This window comes from Sciurus carolinensis, chromosome 1 (genome assembly GCF_902686445.1).
Source record: "Sciurus carolinensis chromosome 1, mSciCar1.2, whole genome shotgun sequence".
Taxonomy (NCBI): Eukaryota; Metazoa; Chordata; class Mammalia; order Rodentia; family Sciuridae; genus Sciurus; species Sciurus carolinensis.
In genome coordinates this window covers 42,037,961-42,056,574 of record NC_062213.1, presented here as the reverse complement: position 1 = coordinate 42,056,574, position 18,614 = coordinate 42,037,961, and the positions used below count along the sequence as shown (strand labels likewise).

General features: G+C 51.1%; 1 protein-coding gene across 1 annotated transcript; it reads right to left on the bottom strand.

Annotated features, from left to right (window-relative positions):
* Positions 1–1,130: 1,130 nt before the first annotated feature.
* Positions 1,131–17,498, bottom strand: Gdf6 (growth differentiation factor 6). The gene is made up of 2 exons (XM_047529978.1): positions 17,078–17,498; positions 1,131–2,197 (listed from the first exon to the last, which is right to left on the bottom strand). The coding sequence occupies exons 1-2, from the start codon at positions 17,496–17,498 to the stop codon at positions 1,236–1,238; spliced, it is 1,383 nt and encodes a 460-aa protein (XP_047385934.1). The 3' UTR covers positions 1,131–1,235.
* Between the last annotated feature and the right edge of the window lie 1,116 nt (positions 17,499–18,614).

Here is an 18,614-nt window from a genome sequence, read left to right as displayed (position 1 = left end):
TTTCAGGAATGTCAGAGAGAGGGGAGGGAACATAGATGTTAAGAAACTTCAGAGACAGGGGCTCTTGTCCCCTTTCATCCTCTCCTTCCCTGCTCCAGGCCTGGCCCTTTATCCCCAACCTCCTGTGGGGCCCACCATCTCCCCTCCCCATGTAGCCCTTGTACTTCTTGGGTCCTTTTCCCCTCCTCTGTACCTCTTACCTTAATAATACAGTTCCCCATCCTCACTCTTTTTTTTTTTTTTAATTAGGAAATCACCTTCCCCATAGAACTAGGAAATGTTTGAATTTTGGTAAATTCTGTTTAAAACAAATCAATTAGAAACAGACATCACCAAGAGCTTTTGGGTGGGCTACCTCCAGCCTGGGCTAATGGACCTTGGTGTCAGCCCTGTCAGAGGAAGGCCTTGTGGTTTCTCATTATCCTTCAGGGGGTTCCATATGGACTAATTCTTGTCATTCCATCCATACCAGCTCCCTTTTCCCCCCAGCAGAAAAAGCAACAGTAAAGACATCCAGTGACCTGAGCCCTCAGGAGTGAGATGGAGGTTCCCAGTGCCCAGTGCTGGAAGAGGCCAGCCAGGGCAGAGCTGGTAAATTCATGGGAATGTAAAAGGGAGCAAAGAAGGCGCTTGGGTCGACCACTCTCAAAGCTCCACTCAAGGCAGAACCCTTCCTGACTTTCCTATTCCTTTGACAATTCCCCTAAGACTTTCAGCTTGGGAGGTCACAAGACATGGGCTGTGACATGACTGGAAAGACCCCACCTTCTTTACACAAGTAGAAACAACCAAGCCAAGATGTATTCAATGGTGGGTGATTCTTCCTCCCAGTTTCCCTTTTTAAACTATTATTCTTTTCAAACCATGGAGCAACTGAGAAACAGGTATGCGTCTCCCCGCCCCCTGCCTCCTATCAAAACCTGTGAGACACACGAAGAATCCAAAGCCACAATAATAAAGAGAAAAAAAAAAAAAAAAAAAAAAAACGAATGAACTCCTTGGCTTGTTTTTCCAGGGTGACCAAGCAAGGTGTGAAAATCCGTATCTCCCTCTGGGTTGGCAGGTGGAAGTTTCTGGGAAGGCCGTGCTCTCCCTCCTCTCACACCCTGCTCTCGCTCTCGCGTCCAGGCTGTCCCCCACTCCACCCGCAGCCTCCTCCAAGGCCAGCTTCCTCTCTGCTTCTCTGCAGTCAGGCCTCCCCTGCGTCCCGGGCCAAGGCGGCAGAAAAGGCACCGCTACCTGCAGCCGCAGGACTCCACTACCATGTCCTCATACTGCTTGTAGACCACATTATTGCCCGCGTCGATGTACAGAATGCTGATGGGAGTCAATTTGGTGGGCACGCAGCAGCTGGGCGGGGTGGAACCGGGATCCATGGAGTTCATCAGCGTCTGGATGATGGCGTGGTTGGTCGGCTCCAGGTGTGAGCGCAGCGGGAAGTCGCACACGCCCTCGCAATGATATGCCTCGTACTCCAAGGGTGCGATAATCCAGTCGTCCCAACCCAGCTCCTTGAAGTTCACGTGCAAGGGCTTCTTGCTGCAGCGTAGCCTCGACTTCTTGCCATGCCTCTTGCCGTGGCGGCTGGCGAAGGCCGTGCGCCGCCGCCGCCGGCCGGGCGAGGGCAGCCAAGGCCCGGCGTCCGGGGCGCCCGACGGTGGTGGCCACGAGCCCTCCGCACCCGCGCCGGGGCCCGCAGCCTCAGCGGAGCCCAGCTGTTCGCGCATCTCAGCGAACAGGTTCTTGCGCTGGGATCTGGTGAACACCACGAGCAGGGCGCGCTCCTGTGGGGACCGCACCCTCCGGCCGAAGCCCAGACTCCGCAAGTCCGGGGGCGGCGGCTGCTGGGGTCCCCGCGCGCGCGTCTCCACCTCCCAGGAGTCTGGCTCGCCCCACGCGGCCCGCAACTCCAAGCACAGCTGCTTCCAGGGCTGATGGCGTAGGCCCTGCCACACGTCGAAGACCTCCCAGCCGGCCGGGGGCGCCCCCTGCGGGTCTAGGGTCCGCGAGTCCAACAGCAGGGGCGACAGGCAAGGGAAGAGCTGCACGTGGAGCGGCCCTGCTAGAGGCCCCCAGGGCGCTGCGGGCGCCTGGCGATAGAGCCGCAGCTCTGCGCCCACCAGCTCTTCTTTGTCTGAGAGCGTGGACACATCAAACAAATACTTCTGTCTCCGGAGAGGAGTGTGCGAGAGATCGTCTGCGAGATAAAAAATAATTACAGTCAGTTTCACTTAAGGGGGAGATCAGCCGGGTGCTCCCTGGTCGCCCCCAGGAGGAAGAGGGCGGGGAGAGGGCAGTCCAGCTTAGCCGACCCGAGGCCTGGCCGCTCCCGGGTTTCCCGCCCGGCCGGTGTTCGGCGTGGGAAGGGGCCAGGACAAGCCCCCTCCTCCGGGTCAGCTCTGGGCCCCCAGGGCGGAAATCAGTGGCTGCTGGCAATCTGGCTGAGGCAGCGGCCTCCCGGGTTTTCCCCCCAAGAGGCTGCATAACCATTAATGTGCCCTTTGTGGTCTGGAGTCTGGGCAGCGCTCCCCCACCCCCCACGTCCTCTCCTGCTGCTTGCTGGTTCTCCTAGTCATTCACATCTCAAATGTCACCTCCTCCTAGAGACCATCCCAGACCACCCTAAAACAGCTTCCCTCGGTCACTATCACAGGACTTGGTTTATTACCTTACATATAGGATCATGTACAATTACCCAGTTTATATCTACCTCCTTACTGGTCTGCCTTTCCCAACACCCTTCCTCCCTTCTCCAGTCCAAAGGAGTCGGGACCATGTCACTTGCATCTTGCTCCCCACAGCACCTACACCCCTGGATAACCTAGAGTACACACTGGTCCGTAAGTGTGAAACTTTATAGGAAATGGTTCTCAAACTGGTTGCACGGTTAGAATCTTCTGGAAAACTTGAAAAATACCTGTGCTCCAGCTTGCTACAGCTGATAGAACCACTTTCTAAGGATAGGTCCTGGGAGCTGCCTTCTTGGATGTTTGTTGTCAGCTCTTCTTTTCTTTTTTTAATCTCCAAGATGATTTAAAGATGCAGTCCTACTGTAGACCCCAAAGTTCAAGATCACATTGCTGCCATTAGACAGTTTTGCTGAGGCATTTAGGTCCAAAACAATGCAGATAGAAGAAAGAGCTGCTATGTGATTTCCTGCCTTCTTTTTCCTTCTTTCCTTCCTTCCATCTCTCTTTCCTTCCTTCCCAACGAATAGTAGCAAGACTTTCAGAATATATGGGAAGGAGGGAATAAACAAACGTGAACACCAGACATTCATTGAGAAGATACTGCAGTCAGTGAGAACTAGATATAAATAGGAGGAAACCTTAGCCATATACCGTTACACACACACGCACACAATGATAGTCCCCCCTCTTCCTTTCCTTACACCAAATGTGAAATTTCCTTGATTTGCAACTAGACCTGATGATTTTGTTGTTGTTGTTGTTGTTACAAGTGAGAAAAAGAAATTTGGGACATATAGAGGGCAGCAGGCTTTAAAAATCCTAGGCAAATTCTTCTGAACCAAGACAAAATTGAATTCCTTTTTTGACACATTTGTGCATGAAGCCAACCCACTTCAATGTGCAAGGCGGAAAGTTAACCAGATTTTCCTGGGCTGCCTTCCCATAAAATATTTACAACCCAGCAAATACAAAAATCCCCAAAGCCCCTAGCTCTCCCCAGAAGCTAGTAAAGTTTGGGTCGATTTCAATAGTAAAAGTGTCACTGGGTCCTGGTCAGACCCTCACTGCCTGTCCAGATGCAGCCCAGGGGCATGGGCTCTGGAGCCTCAGCCACACCCATTCCGCACGCTGGACCTGCTGCCCCTCTCTAACACACATGCCCCGACCTGAGACAGAGCTGCAGGAAGGGTAAGAGAGGTGAAAAGGGAAAAGCTGCTAGAGGCAGTTGATTTATGGAAGTCAAGACCTTCAAACCAGTCAGGGTCACATTAAAATCAGGGGGAATTCAGCATACTTTCTTCTTAAGAGAAACCTTGGCTAACCACCTTAGCCACTGCCCAGATTTCTGGACCTATTGCCTTCGACTTCACTTCCCTGCCTCCTCTCACCCCCACCAGTGAGGGCTATGATGAGAGGGACAAACCTCAGGCACTTGCTATACAAGCTAAATGTTTTGAGGGCTGACAAGTTTCTAATTGTTACTTTATTGACATCAGTTTATAAGGTAGGTAGGTACTTGTATTGTTCTCATACTACAGATGGGAAAACCAAGTCTTGGAGAAATTAATTATCCAAAGTCAGGATAGGGTGATGCTGAGATCCATTTTTCAGTCTATTTAGTTCCAGAGTTGGAATTTTGAGTCCCTAAGCTCCAGTGCCTCACCACTGTAGTCCAGGAGTCTAGAAGAAATCAAGAGTGGCCAGGGTTTTAGGGAAGGGGAACACAGTCTGAACTGTATTTGCACCACTCGTTAGGAACAAAACCTGGGCTCCCTTAGGAAGTCATTTCCATCTCTGCTTACATAACTCTTGAGATAGTCTGTCACTAACTGGGGAGCATTAGACAGGGATAAAGAAGAACAATTTATTTATTTCTCTCCCATGCAACATGGACAGATCAGCCTGCTTTCATTATCATTTTTTAAAAGGGTGGGCTAATAAATGGTTAGTTTGCATGGCTGAATCAAAACTGAGGCAAGCATCTGTAGCAAAAGGTGCTTTCTGATTCTGCAATCTTGGAATTTGTAATAGTCTCTCTAGCAAGACCAGTTCACATTTACCCTTTCAAGGACACTGAAAAGAATGCAAATGGGGCCTTCAGCTTCGATCCCGCTCTGTTCTCTTGCCACTCCAGTAGCATCCCACACTCCCTGCATACAGGTAAACCCACAGGTCCCTGCCTCCCAGCTCAAGAGGCACACATATACAACAGTAGTGTGGTTCTCTTTTGGGAGGATAGACCTGCTAAAGAAGCCCTCCAGGTATTGGAAGTGGTCTCAGGGTTATTTGTGCAAGAATTTTGTGGCCCAAGTACCTAGAGGTTGGTCTAGAATATTGGCTTTTAAAGCCACTAACCCTGCAGTGGTCCCTAAATCTATAACACAAGCATCCCAGAGAAAGTGTTAGAAATGCTAATTATCTCAAGCCCTAGAGGTCTGAGGTGCATTTCTAATGAGCTCCCAGGTGATGCTGATTCTGCATGTCCTGGGAATCACCCTTTGAGAACCATTAGTGTAGGAAGGTATGTCTCCTAGGCTCCTTGGATTCCCCACTATATGGGACACTGTATGGGGAGGGGTGTCATTGGAGGAGGGAAAAAAACAAGGCCCTCCAAAGCACTGGGCCCAAAGCAGGGTCTTAAGCTGGTATCACCAGACCTAGTTCTTTCCTGGAACCCCCAGACACCTTCATATTTTTAAAATCCTTTCAACCACATCCTCTCCCACTAGGTTTCGAGGACCTCTAACCCCTAAATAGAGGGTCCGTGAAGGTGGCTGCTCTACACAGATCCCCTACAGACCACATTCCCCACCTGCCTGAACCTGCTCTAGAGCCATGCATCACAGAAATAGTCCAGAGGAGACCTTGCCCTGGGGAGTGTACGCATCACCAAATACTGTAACCCTGTAGACACTACCTGTAGACCTGGCTTCACAAAGCCTGGCCCAGGTACAAGGGCCACCTGTGTGCAGGAACCTGGCCCTTCCCACTGCTGTGCAAAAACTACTCTCCCACTAAGTCCTATGTAAATGAGGAGTAATGTCATAAAATGACTCCCATCCCTTGACTAGATTGCACTTTTCATTCCAAAATTCACTTACATCCTGGAAATGAATCCTATGCTTTAGGCATTTAAATTGAAAAGGATCAGTAATATATCATGGGAGTTTTGTATTTTGCTTTTACTTTGAATTGTTACAACTTAGCTCACAGCCCAGTTAACTTAGTGTCTGCTGAGTATTAGACATACTAACCTTTCAAGTTACAATCGCTGGATTTGTTTATTCTCTCTCCCTGGGAGGTGGATAGAGACAGGAGGAGGAGAGAAAGAAAAGAAGGAAGGAACAAATCCCTGGCATATTTGAAAATAAAATCCATAACACGGCAAGCAAGTTAGTAAAAAACTAAGAGTTCCTCATACGTATAGTTCTGGTGAGAAATTAATTAAAAATAATAATATAATAAACAAAATAGGGGAGAGAGGTTGTTCAAAGAGTACAGTGTTTCTATAGGTGAAATTAATGTAATTTAAAAATACAAAAATAGGCAGGGTGTGGTGATGCACGTTGCAATCCCAGTAACTCTGAGAGGCTGAGGCAGGATGATCATAGCAAGTTTAAGGCCAGCCTCAGCAACATAGCCAGGCCCTAAACAACTTTCAGAGAGCCTGCCCCCAAATAAATAAATAAATAGGTGGTGTGTAGTTCAGTGGTAAATCTTCCCTGAGTTCAATCCCCATACCTAAGGCTGGGCAAATTTTTTAAATACAAAATTAAAGAAGAAAACAAGTGAGGGAAAAAAAAGGAACTAACTACTTAATAGATTCTGATGTGCCCACATTAAATGAGGAAATTGGCTTAAAAAGGTAAAAGCACCTGTTCACGGACCACAGTGTGGGGCTGGAGGAAACTAGAGAAGTGAACACCAGAGTAGAAAGGAAGACCAGACTTCCAGGAACCCAGCAGGGCAGCCTGAGGGAGGCCCCACAGTGCCCCTGAGGTGGCCTGTCCAGGTGCCTCCTACAGAAGACTGCTCCCCTGAATCAACCTGCGGCAGGGTTCCAAAAACCAAATTTTCCTTCACTGGGGACTTGGAGACACAAGGAAGGCACCCCATTTTCCCAAGACATCACTGACATATGTATGCTGCTTGAGGTCCCTCTTGAAGGTTCAGGTTGGATTTCCTGTCACTTGACAGATCCAAGAATGCACCAAAGCTCAGTTCTTCTGACCAGCACAGACTTCGGACTCCCATCTCTGAGTTTCTGGTGACACTGGATGGCTACTGGTCAGATGGCCAGCCAAACCCAGCAGCCCTGCCTCAGCCACACAGTCACACCTCCCACACACATCCCCTGAGGCACAGACCCTGTGACTAGGCAACAGCTCAGAAGACAGTGGGCTTTCCCATCCCATACCCCTAGACAGGGATGGGGAATTGGAGAATAATCACTCATCTGTGCAAAAGAAACCTCAGATGTCTTTGCAGCTAAACCTTTCCCCACCCCCTCATTTTAGAGACAGCAGCATCATTGAGCATCATGATAGGCACTTGCTAGGAACTTTTATGGCATTTTTCACTGAATCCTTCCTGCAAGTATCAGAGATCGTTCTTACTTTTATACTTATTTATAGATGAGGAAACTGAAGCTCTTAGAGGTATCTCAACATGGCCATTGTCTCCCAACTAGTAAGGCACAGGCAGGTGAAGTACTGCAGGTCTGATTCCAAACCTGGACCACCAGTCCTGAGGCCATATCCCGTTACATGGGTCCTGATTGGCAGTAGAATGAGAAGAAAGGGGAATGGGATGAACATGTATTTATCCTTGATATAATCAACACTAGGTGGGCTGTGTTTCCCTAGCCTCCTCCCTTTTCTTTACCAGAAGGAAGACTTCCAAGCTCAGAATTCATGGCCAGATTTGGAGTCATTTCTCCCATAGGTATCTCAGCTTCAGCACTGCCCTGAGATATCAATGTCCACCAGGTTGGAAAACAGGCCAATGTACAAGATGAGTGAAAATGAACCACCAGTTCCACCCCCTGGGACATCAAGGCCTCTCGGGCTAGGTGCTTCAACTATTTATTGTGCACTTGGGATATAGTTATCTCCTGGGTATCCCAAGAGGATGTACATATTCCTGAGCCACGACCTGTTAAGATCTCAGCCTTATGAAATAATGGCTATTTCCTAAGCATCCTCACTAATTGGAGGATTTGGGAACAATCCATACAGTTCACCTTTTCCAGAGTGCTCTTGCTTGACCCCAGTACTCTTGCTTGACTTACCAGCTTAATCATTGTAATAGTGAATACCCATATAGCACCAAGTGCTGGGCATGATCTAAATTCTTTTAATCCTCAAAATCACCTATAAACTGTTCACCACATACTGCATACACCTGTTGAAATTTCATGTGGTACACCATAAATATGTACAATTATTGTGTCAATTAAAAGTAAAAAAAACCATTTTTTAAAAACCTGCCCCTGAAAAAGGTATCAATATAAATTAAAACATAGGAAACTTTAGAGTAAACTAGTCCAAGACAGGAGCTGGCAGTTTAGCTCCAGTATCTGCCACTACTCTAGATGTCCTAGCCCTTGATATCTGTGCCTGGGTGTTTTAGCTCCTACATATTTCCCATGCCTGGAAGGAGGGAAGGATTTCTTTCCTGGTTTGCAGAGTCACGCATTTCCTAATCAGCAGAACTGAAGAAATTTCACAATAGGTTATATGAAAAAGAACTTTCAAGGAAAGAAGTTTCTCCTCTACAAAATGATGATTATAATTACAGCTCACATGGCCACTGAGCAGGGCAAATGAGATCAGGTGTGAGAAATTTCTGAAGAAGTTATACAAGTGTGAGTTACTACTGACAATGTGAAATGAGCTTAGGAATTTACAGTCTAAGCAATATAAATTTCAATCCTGATCTGGGACCAATGACTAGGTGACCTTGGTTAGTTTAGGTTACATAATCCCTTCCAGACTCATATATCTCATGTGTAAAGTAGGAGAACCACTGCTACTTTGCAGGATCATTGCAAAGGTCGGAGTCAAGGGCACCCAGGACAGTACACAGTACATGGAACACCCCCAGAAATGCAGTCAAAATTACTCTATCTTCCCAACATCATGGTACGGAGAAGTGTAGCCATTTTTTTCTTGGCCTCCTTTAGGATGTGTGACCGAGTTCTCTCCACAAGATATCCAGAAGGGAATGGATGAAAGGTACTCCTGGGCGTCATGAATAAAGAAAGCAGCAGGTGCTTCCCCTTCCTGCTCTTCCTGACCAGTGAAGGTCAAGTCCTATGGGGATTGCAGTCTTGCCCCTATTATACTGATTCTTCTCAGTCCCATCATGACATTTCTGACACCGATGTCTCTTCCACAATGCGGGATGACCAAAGACCTCTACCCCACCTCATCAAGGATTGGGTCTCTCTGCAAGTTTTCTCCTGGGGTGTGGGAAACAAGGCAGTGCTGGCCCATGTACTAAGCTCTAAGGCTAACTGGCAGGGGCAGGGGCAGGAGCAGCTCTGGGAGACCCCGGAGTTCCGCTCTTTTCTCTTTGGCAACTTTTCTGGTGCCTGCCCGGTCTACAGTCTTTGCTGGGTAAGGAATTCTCATCTGACAAAGGGCCACTCACATGTTGGGGCAGCACGTGTAGAATTGAATGACCCTTGGCTTGCAGGACCCTACCGTGAGGTTGGAACCTGCTGCATCTCTCAGTTAGGAAGGTGGCCTTGGTGTGTCCGTATCTCTTCACCGCCACACACTCACTGGCCTAGCTTTGCTCCAGGTCTCTTGGCTTTCCCAAATAGTTGACCTCCGTTTCTCAGTTTCTTTTCTCTTTCCAAAGTCCGTCAAGTTCCAATGCGAGTCCTCCACCAAGTCTCTGCTTTTTCGTCCTCTTGCCCCAACAGATCTGCACCCTCCTCACCTACAAAGCCTGAGCTTTGTAGACCCTGTGGGCTAAGCGGTTCTGGTAGTCTGCCAGGATCCCCGTGGAGAAATTCCTCTGTCAAGCTACGGATAGGATCGGCATGGATGCAAACGTGTGAAGCTTGGGCAGGGCAGAAAGAAGGGAAAGGGAACCTTGGCTCCCACACGAAAGAAAACAACTGCACGCGCTCGCAGCGGAGCCGCACTAGGCTTTCAAGGCGGCAACTCCAACCCCACTCGCACTGATTTTTTTTTTTCTTTTCTTTTCTTTTTTTTTTCTTTTTTTTTTTTTTTTTTTTTTTTTTTTTTTTTTGCGGACGACAAGGGCAAGGGAGCAGACCTTCCCCCTGGGCACAGAGTACATCCAGCAGAAGCCTCCTTTTGTCACTATAGGGCGGAACTTATTTATTTACAAAGTAGTTTAGATGAACTTTGTCGTGAAAATTCCCTGGGCTCTCGCTTTCTTGGTGGGCGGTGGCGGAAGAGCCAGAGAAGAGCCAAAATCGAAGACACTTCCTTAGGCATCTGTCGTCTCACTGCGGTAGAACCCTGGGCTCCAGACCATAGCGGCTCAGATCATCATTTGACAACACAGCAAATCAAAATCAGTCAGAAGCTCGCGTGCCCAACCCTCCCTCACACCTTGCTGCCTTATGCAAGCAGTCTGCTCTGCCCAGGAGTCTTCCGCAGGTCACCGCCCTTATCCAGGGATGGCGAGTGTTGGGCCCGGACCAAGGTGATTTGCTGGGATGACCTTCCCTGAAGTGTCCGCAAGTAGCCAAGGGAGAAACACCCAAACACCCGCACTCTAGGAAGGGCGTGGTGTTCGCTCAGTCCAATAGCCGCCCTCCGGGGCTGGGACATGACCAGCCACTTGGCTTGCAGGATTCAGTTGAAAAGTAGAAGAAAAGGTGCCCTCCCCAACCAGCACAGAGGTTGCAGGGTTCAACTGGAGGGAGGGGTTCAAACTGGTATGTAGTCGTGGGCAGAATGTTGGGCTTTCAATGCTTTGCGGTTCTGCACAGAAGAAACTGCAGTGATCTCTTCTTTAAAGTGCTGGGTTGGGTCCAGACTCAGAAGAAAGGGATCGTGGCAAGCCCGCTTAGAGTTGGACCTTGGTCTGACTTCGGAAACAACGAAACGACGTAACAAAATGAGATTCATGTTGTTGGCTGTGGGCGGTAGTCTCGAATTTTTTCAACTTCTCTCCGCAGGAAGCCTCCAAGCGGCGGTAATTGTGGAAGTCGGGAAGGGGCTGTTTGCCTAGAAGCCAGGTTTGCAACGCAGGCACACCAATTTCCCTTGTCTCCTATTTAGGGACGACCCCACCCCACCCCACCCAAAGCCAACCCTCCACGCTGCCCTGTCCCCCCCGCCCCCTCCGTGCTCTTAGCTTAAACTCAGCTCCAACTTGGGCCAGAGGCCCGCCCTTCTCGTCTCTTGCACGCCCACTATCTGGTCCTTAAACCAAGCCCCGCCCCCAGACTCCCGGACCACTAGCTGAGCAGCGCGCGCTTCTCCAGAAATGGTCGCAGCCGGCCAACCATGGGTCTGCTCCTAGTTCGCGCAGCTCTTCACTCGAAGCGGACCTATCCGTCGGTCCCCAGCGGTGCCAATGGACTCTCCTAGAAGGCAGAGGAACGCAAACCTGGCACCGTTCGACCCACAAGGACCAGTGAATAGGAGATACGATTAATACTTAAACAGTAGGGACGTGGGGAGGAGGAGGAATGCCAAGCAGTGGGTGCAGTGGATACACATCCCAGTTTACCACACCTCAAGGGTTCGGTTCAATTCTGTCCTTTCCCCCAAAGAAAGCATCGTTGGACCCGCGTTACTCGATACGCGAGGGATTATCGAACTAATGCCTTTCACATTAGCCAAAAGCCCCCAGGAGTTATTGTTGATTTGCCCTGGGTCGTTGGAAGCATGCAGCAGTCCTGGCAGGAAGCAAAAGTTCTGGTTCTACCCTATTTCTAACCTACTCTTTCCCCCCGACCTCTCCGTTCTGTTCTCTCCCCGCCACCTCCCCAGGTAGATGAACCACTATGAGAAAGGCGTGCCAGCGCCCCCAGGACTCCTGCTGGGAAAAACAGGCTGTACTAGGGCCTCCATCAGTGCTGCACCTCGCATTCCCAGCGGGTACAGGCGGCATGCGTCCTCTGTGGTTGGAAAGGAGAGCTTTCATGTCCTGAGCCTGTTGAGGGGGAAGGGGGAGGAGATGTCACAAAGCCTGCGGTGGGCTGTGGCTTGGGTGATTTTTAATTATTTTTTCTTAATATACAGAAATGTCGATACCCCACCACCACCAACAACTCCATTGCTCAAACACCCAAGGCCTGAGAGCCTCCATAGTTGAGAAAAATACAGTGTCCTTGTCAGATTATCCTTCCTCGTCAAAGAGGCTCACCAAGAATGCCGGTTGCAACCTGCCTTCTCCCTGCAGAAGACGCTAGGTGTTAACTTCTTGCTTTTCCCCGTAAGGAGTCCCTTAAGGCCTTAGGAATGGGGATGACTGTAACTGATAACAATAAGCCCGTGGGCAAGGAGTTGGTTTGTGGCCTTTAACATAGAATCATCCTACCTAGAAGAATAGAACACACTTCTAGTTTAAGGTTTCCTCTCCTCTTCCCCCAGGGCTTTTCCCAGAACCTTGTGGTTCACCCGCAGGAGGAGCATCCTGAACCTGGACTGCCACTCCGCACTGGTGTCCCTGCCCGCGCGTTCTCACACGCACACACTTGAACGCTTAGCAAGCCTTTCCCAAGGTTGTTCCCTCTTTCCGGGGAAATAAAGCCTAGATTGGAACCTTCTGCCGGCTTCCTCACTTGGCCGTCTGGTCTGAATTAGTGTTTTTATAAGGGACTCAAACAAATCGAATACAAGGTCACCAAATAATTAACAGTTGCGAATTCCCTCCGTCCCCATTAAAATACTTCCTTGCTTATATTTCATTTTCCGTTTGCCAACGACAACAGGGTCCCGGCAAAAGCGCTGTGGCGTTGATTACACCGTTCTGCGGCCCAGGTTCACCCAGAAACCCGCTGTTTTGCATAAACATGATGTACCAGGCGAACTTCAATCGTGGGGCGGGGGGCGGGGGGCGGGGGGGGGCGGCTATGTGGCTCTTTGAATGTCCTCCCGGCAGATGGCAGATGGCCTATCCTCAGCATTGTCCTGCCCTGGCCCCTGATAATCACGACCCACAGGGTAACGGGAAAAGCCAACATACAATTAGCAGCAGACTCTCGGGAGAGTCATTTCTAGGTGTCAATTTCCTCAAGGATGTTCCGACCTCGTTTTGGTTTTTATCTGTTCCTCACTGGCTCCTTTCTAAGAGCACTGTTGTAAAAACAACAACAAAAATTAAAGAGTATTCTCATTCCAAAGCCATCTGGAAACCTAATTCACAGCAATATTCTTATACTCATTTTGTTTCCTTTATCCTTGAGGTTTTTTTTTTTTTTTTTTTTCTTATATGGTGCTTATCACTACATAAGCTGGCAATTCTGAATGTTCTTTCTCCCTCTCTGCTCCCCCTGCTCCTCCATCCCTCAGCCCAGTTGAATTCATAGAAGTTTTAATTGTCTGTTTTTCCCAAGCCCCACGACTGGGGGCCTGGGGCTCCAGTACTACTGTCCTTTTTAATGAGTGATTTCATGAGCTAACTGTAATTTCACTATATCCAATTGATTCTATGACCATACGGACACACACACAGGCACATGCTTTCTCATCTTTATGAATCCAAACTCACTTTTAAAGCACGGTATAAAGGCATTTGTAAAAGATCAGGGATCGGATGAGTTTTGTGCCTCTGCTAAAATAAAAATAAGAAGCCAGGTACAACACAAATTCAGACCTTTAAATTCAAAGTTGCATGAGAACTCTTAACTAGATCTTAAAAGGCTAGAGAGGAATATTAGGCCACAAAGAAAATCTTTTCTTCTCTCTCTCTCTCTCTCTCTCTCTCTCTCTCTCTCTCTTTTTAAACTTCTTGCCACCATCCTTAAAAACTTCCTTACCCTTTCCCTCCCTATATAATACCCTGTTTTGCATTCAGGGTCTACTATTTTATATGAGTTTCTCCAATCACTAGCTGAGTGATCTTGAGCCACGTACTTAACTTCTCTGTCTTAATGCACCTGTACAATGGGGAAGTTACAGGGGAGAATTAAATGAGATAATTCATATAGTAGATTTTAGCACAGTACTTGGCCCACAGTAACAGTTCAATAAATCTTAATTGTTCTTATTACCCTTAGATATTTAAAGAGCAAACCAAAAGGAAGGACTGTTTTTAAAAAGTCTTTCAATAAAGTCTCCTCATGGAAGGTTGGGAGAGGTGGCAGCAGGTGGGATAGTACAGGTGACATCTTAATAGAGTGAGAGCACTTTTCTCTCATTGAGGGCAGAGTTAATCTCTTCCGTTCTCAACCTCGGGCTTCAGGTATAACTTTTGCTCCCAGCTGAGGAAGGCTTTTTACAAATACTGTGAGTCACTCATACCCCTTGAACCTGCTTTGGGGCTCCTTCCTTTATATTCGCTCCTCCCCTTGGGGGATCCTTGCTCCTCAGAGCCAAACCTGCCACACTCTTTGGCGCTTTAAACATCCCTGAGGCAAGGCTCCAAGTTAGCACAACTGGCCCAGCACTAGGCTGGCCCCTGCTCTTTCCTCCTTGCCCTGCTAGCCCTGAGTTGGGGGAGGGGATGTTGCAGGGTTTGGCGCGTTTAAGAACCCCCGCGTGAGACCGGCGGAAGTCCTCGCCAGGAGCCGGGGATGCGCGGCTAGCGGGTCCCTTCCATCACGGGAGACTAGACACCGTTTGATATGTTATGACATGAACCCTCAATTAGATCGCTGAGTTGAAACACTCCAATCAGGGGCCCGATGCTAAGCAAGCCCCGGAAGGTCCAGCCCGAGGTCACCGCCGGTGACACATCAAATCAAAATCAGTGAGAGGGAAAGTGAGGCTTTTCCTTTATCAAGCTAGGGCTGCAGCCAGCAATGTACCCCCTCCTCTGCGCGCCCCTCCCGCCGAGGCTCGGCACTCCTTCGCCCCTGCTTGGCGTGCGACAATCCGCACCGCCTTCCTGGACAACTAGCTGTGGTTCTTCGCGTTTTCTGGAAATTGGGGAGTGAAGGAGACCCAGCCTTTGAAGCTGCGGTTTTCGGGATCAGGCGGCGTCTCCCACCCGTACACTCAGTGGACGGCTCGCAGCCCCAGCCCTTGACGGCTTTCAGGGATTGAAGCTGGACGGACATCGGGGTCTCTGTCCGGCTGGCCTAGAGACCTTGGTTTGGGAACAGAGACACCCCCCAAAACCCCCGGGCCCAGGCGGAAAGCCAATCCCCTCCTCTACCTTGGGCTCCCGGTGCTTCACAACGCGGTGCCTCGGGGTCGGGGGTCGGGGAGGCTGCAGGGTAAGAAACGGTGAAGACAGTTCGGTGAAGAGAGTTCTTATCTACAAGGGACCTGGTGCCCCAAGGGACACACCCTCCCCCTTGCCTGAATTCCGAAGGTCTCCATAGACATCTCAGAACAGCCCGCAGGGTCCCTTGGTCCTGTGCCAAACTCACAGGACACAGCGAGCGAGTCGGGGGTGCCTGCTTTGGGGGAGGAGCGAAGATTCTTGCCACTTCCCGGGAAAAGAAAATGAGCGCCCAACTGCCGGCCAGCCTAGGCCTTCAGGATTTCTTCCCTCAGGGAAGGCCTCTTGAGTAGTTTTCTTTTACCTTCCTTGGCCTCTCCTTTGGCAAGGTACAGAAAGCGGAAAGTTAACAGAGGGCTTGGAAGCAGTATGGCAGGAGGGTGCAGACTAGCAGCGGGAGTAGTACCCGGGCAGGGGACCCAGTTGCAGCACGAAGAAGCCACATGTCTTTGCAAAGGTGACTTTTGTAGTCCTAAAATCATAAAATATGTGGCGTTAATTTGCCGTCGGGACCTTTCAGCAGCTAATAATCCCTCTGACCTCGGGCTGCAGAGGCGCACGCAGCGTGGGCAGGACCTCCGAGCGCAAGAAACCTGACTGCAAGGGAGACGCTAGGGGCTTGAGACGCTGCAGAGCCAGGGCTGGGAGCCGTTGACTCTCCAGCGACTTTGAAAAGCTTTTAAGAACGCGCGAGCACTCAAGCAGTTTTTACTGAGATAGTTGAGCAGTCTATTCTGCAGGAACCCCCAAGGCTCCCTGGGTTCCTGGGCAATCCCACTTTCACCCACCTGGAAGCGGAACCATTAAAGTCGCAAAAACTGGATGGACAGCTATAGCTGCCTAAATCTCTTATCTTCTCATTCCTTACTTCTCATTACCTTCCTCTTTCCCTTTCCTTTCCTCCCTTCCTTTCTTGCCTCCCTACACATTTTTGTCTCTCCTCGCTAGGAGCGGTGGAACTTTCTCCAGTTTCTGATTCCAGGGGGAGCGCGAAGTTTTCTGGAGAGCATTGACACACTGAGGACCTACGATTATGGCGAGAAGGGGGTGCAAGGATTTTCGCAGAGTCCCACACGTGCACCGCTTTGGCAGAGGGAAAGAGGGGTAGGGCCCCTAGATACGCAGAAAGAGGCGCGTTCCCTGACTTAGAAATGTACCCACGTGCATTAAGTACCAACAATCCCCAAACTGCCCCCAGCCCGCCCCTCCACTTGCTGCCTCTGCCTTTGCAGAAATCAGAGACTCTGAGCCTCTGGGTGTTTGATGCTGGAGGGGAAAAAATGGTAGAAGGCGCTGGGCGCAAGACCGGCTGACCACTGACTGACGATTCCCACACTCCTTGCAAGGACGCGCGGAAAACCCACGCGGCATCTGCACTACCACACTGCCTGCCTGATACCGCTAGCTGACTCGTTCCCTTCACAGTTAGACTAGCTGGGGCCGGCTTTTCCCGGAGAGAATAGAGCTTTGGGATTTCCATTGCTAGGTCCCGCCCGGTTCGTCCCAGCAGTCCAGGCCTTGGACTGCGCATTCTGCACAACCCAGGACTCGGAGGTACAATGTCCATCATTCCTAGCCCTGACCCTTCTCCATCCCTGGTCGTCTGCCTACAACTTCCCTTCATGTATATGTCCTCCACTAGCCACCAGATGAGTGGCCACCACGCTGCTCTCTGCAAAAGACGGGAAAGAAAGAAAGGGAGGAAGGGAGGAAGGGAGGAAGGGAGGAAGGGAGGAAGGAAGGAAGGAAGGAAGGAAGGAAGGAAGGAAGGAAGGAAGGAAGGAAGGAACAATAAAGGGAATATTGCAAACTGGAGCAAAATCTGCAGCCTCATTCAGAAACTTACTCCGACTTGAGAAAAACAATTTTAAAAAGAAAAGAAAGGGGGAGGCATCCAGAGCGGGAAGGGAATTCACAAATGCAGTTTCCTGCCAGAGCTGGAGCCGCGCTCTGGCTGCGGAGATCCAGCCGGAGAGGACTTAGGCGTCTTCTTTGCCACTTACCTAGTCCTCTGTCTACAAAGCTAGTGATCGTATTAGCCGACTTGGAAGACTGGAAAAAGCTGGCATTGATGCCCAGCTTCTCTGCAATGGAATAAGTCCTGTAGATTGACAGCATGTACTCGTGGGGCACCACGCGCGGACCTCTGCCGGGCTGCTCCTGCGCCTGGGTCTGATGAGACGATTGCCGCTGGGGCTCGTCCTGCGGCTGCGGCTGGGGCTCCTGGAGCTCCTGGGGTGTCCGGCCCGCGGCACTCTCTCGCTGCACCCGCGGCATCTTCCCTTCCCTGCGGCTCCTCATGCCCTTGGTGGAGTCCAACTCAGCGGAGGACGAGGAGGAGATGGAAGCCTGTTGGAAACCGGGCAAATCCCACAGGAAACTGATGAGGAAAACTGCCGAGAGCAGGACCCTGGGAGTATCCATGGCGAGAAAGTGACTGCGTCTCCCCAGGAGGCGGTGGCGGCTGCGCTGGGCTCCAGGGGCACCGAGTGGCTGGACAGCGGCTGGGGCCCGGCTCCTCGGGCAGATTCCGAGTGCGAAGAGCCGGGTCCCAGCCACACAAACCCCGGCCCTGCCACGCCCCCTCCCGCCCCTCGCGGGGAGGGGAGGGGAGACCGGGCAGTGCAGGGGAGGGGAGGGTGGGAGGAGAGGCCGGGTGGTGCGGGCAGGAGGTGTGGGGGAGAGGGGCTCGGTGTGCTGGTGTAGCAGGAAGACGCAGCGCCCCCGCGGGACGCGTGCGAGGTTGCCGGGAGGAGGGCACAGAGCCGGTCCTAAGCTGTGGCCTGGGGAGGGCGGGTCGCTGTCCCGTGGTTGGGGAGCGAGGGCCCTCCCTCAGCTACAGTGTCCCCCTAGCACTCTCTGAGGAGAGGTCGCTCCGAAGTGCCTCGCAGGCTCTTGGTTCTCGCCAACCGCTTGCACTGTCCTGGGATCCAGCGGCCCCGGTCGAGGAAGGCAGCGGAGGCGGCGGCGCCCCCCAGAGACAGCTGGGAGCAGGCGCCCGTGCCGCTGGCTGCCGCGGTGGCTCCGGGCACTGGTACCTTCTCTCCCCCGTCCCAGCCGCCAGGCTGGTCCTTGGCTGTCCTCAGGGACCAGCCCAGAGCCTGAGAAGCCTCGCGGTGGGCCCGACGCAGGGCCCAGCTCCGGACAGTCCCATTCTCTCGGTGGGGTACCGCTCTCCACAAAGACAGGCGTCTATTCCCGACCCTCGAGGTCAGGCAAAGGCCACGAGTCTTTAGAGCTTGGATCGATGCTAAAAGCTGCTGCGCTCCCCTGCAGGCCCCAGCCTCTCCTCTCGCAGTCCCCAACTTCTGACGCTGGCTTTAGCCGCTTCGTTTCTCCTTCGCCGACTCTCGAGCTTCTGTGGCCTCCTGCGGCCTGCCCCCAACCTCAAGTGCAACCTCATTTTCTCTCTCTTCTGTCCCTCCTGTCTTCAAGACTTCCTCCTTCCCCAAGTTCCTTCTGCATTCCAATCTTTCTTTCCCCAGCCTGCTTTTCTTCTCGCACTGCCCTCCCATCTCTCTCTGCTTCCCACCCTCTCTC

Bases quoted from the DNA above. Each gene is read 5' to 3' on its own strand.
- Gdf6 (XM_047529978.1), bottom strand. From the start codon at position 17,498: ATGGATACTCCCAGGGTCCTGCTCTCGGCAGTTTTCCTCATCAGTTTC. The intron at 2,198-17,077 runs GTAAGTGGCAAA...TTTATCTCGCAG, and splicing joins CTTTGTAGACAGAGGACTAG to ACGATCTCTCGCACACTCCT.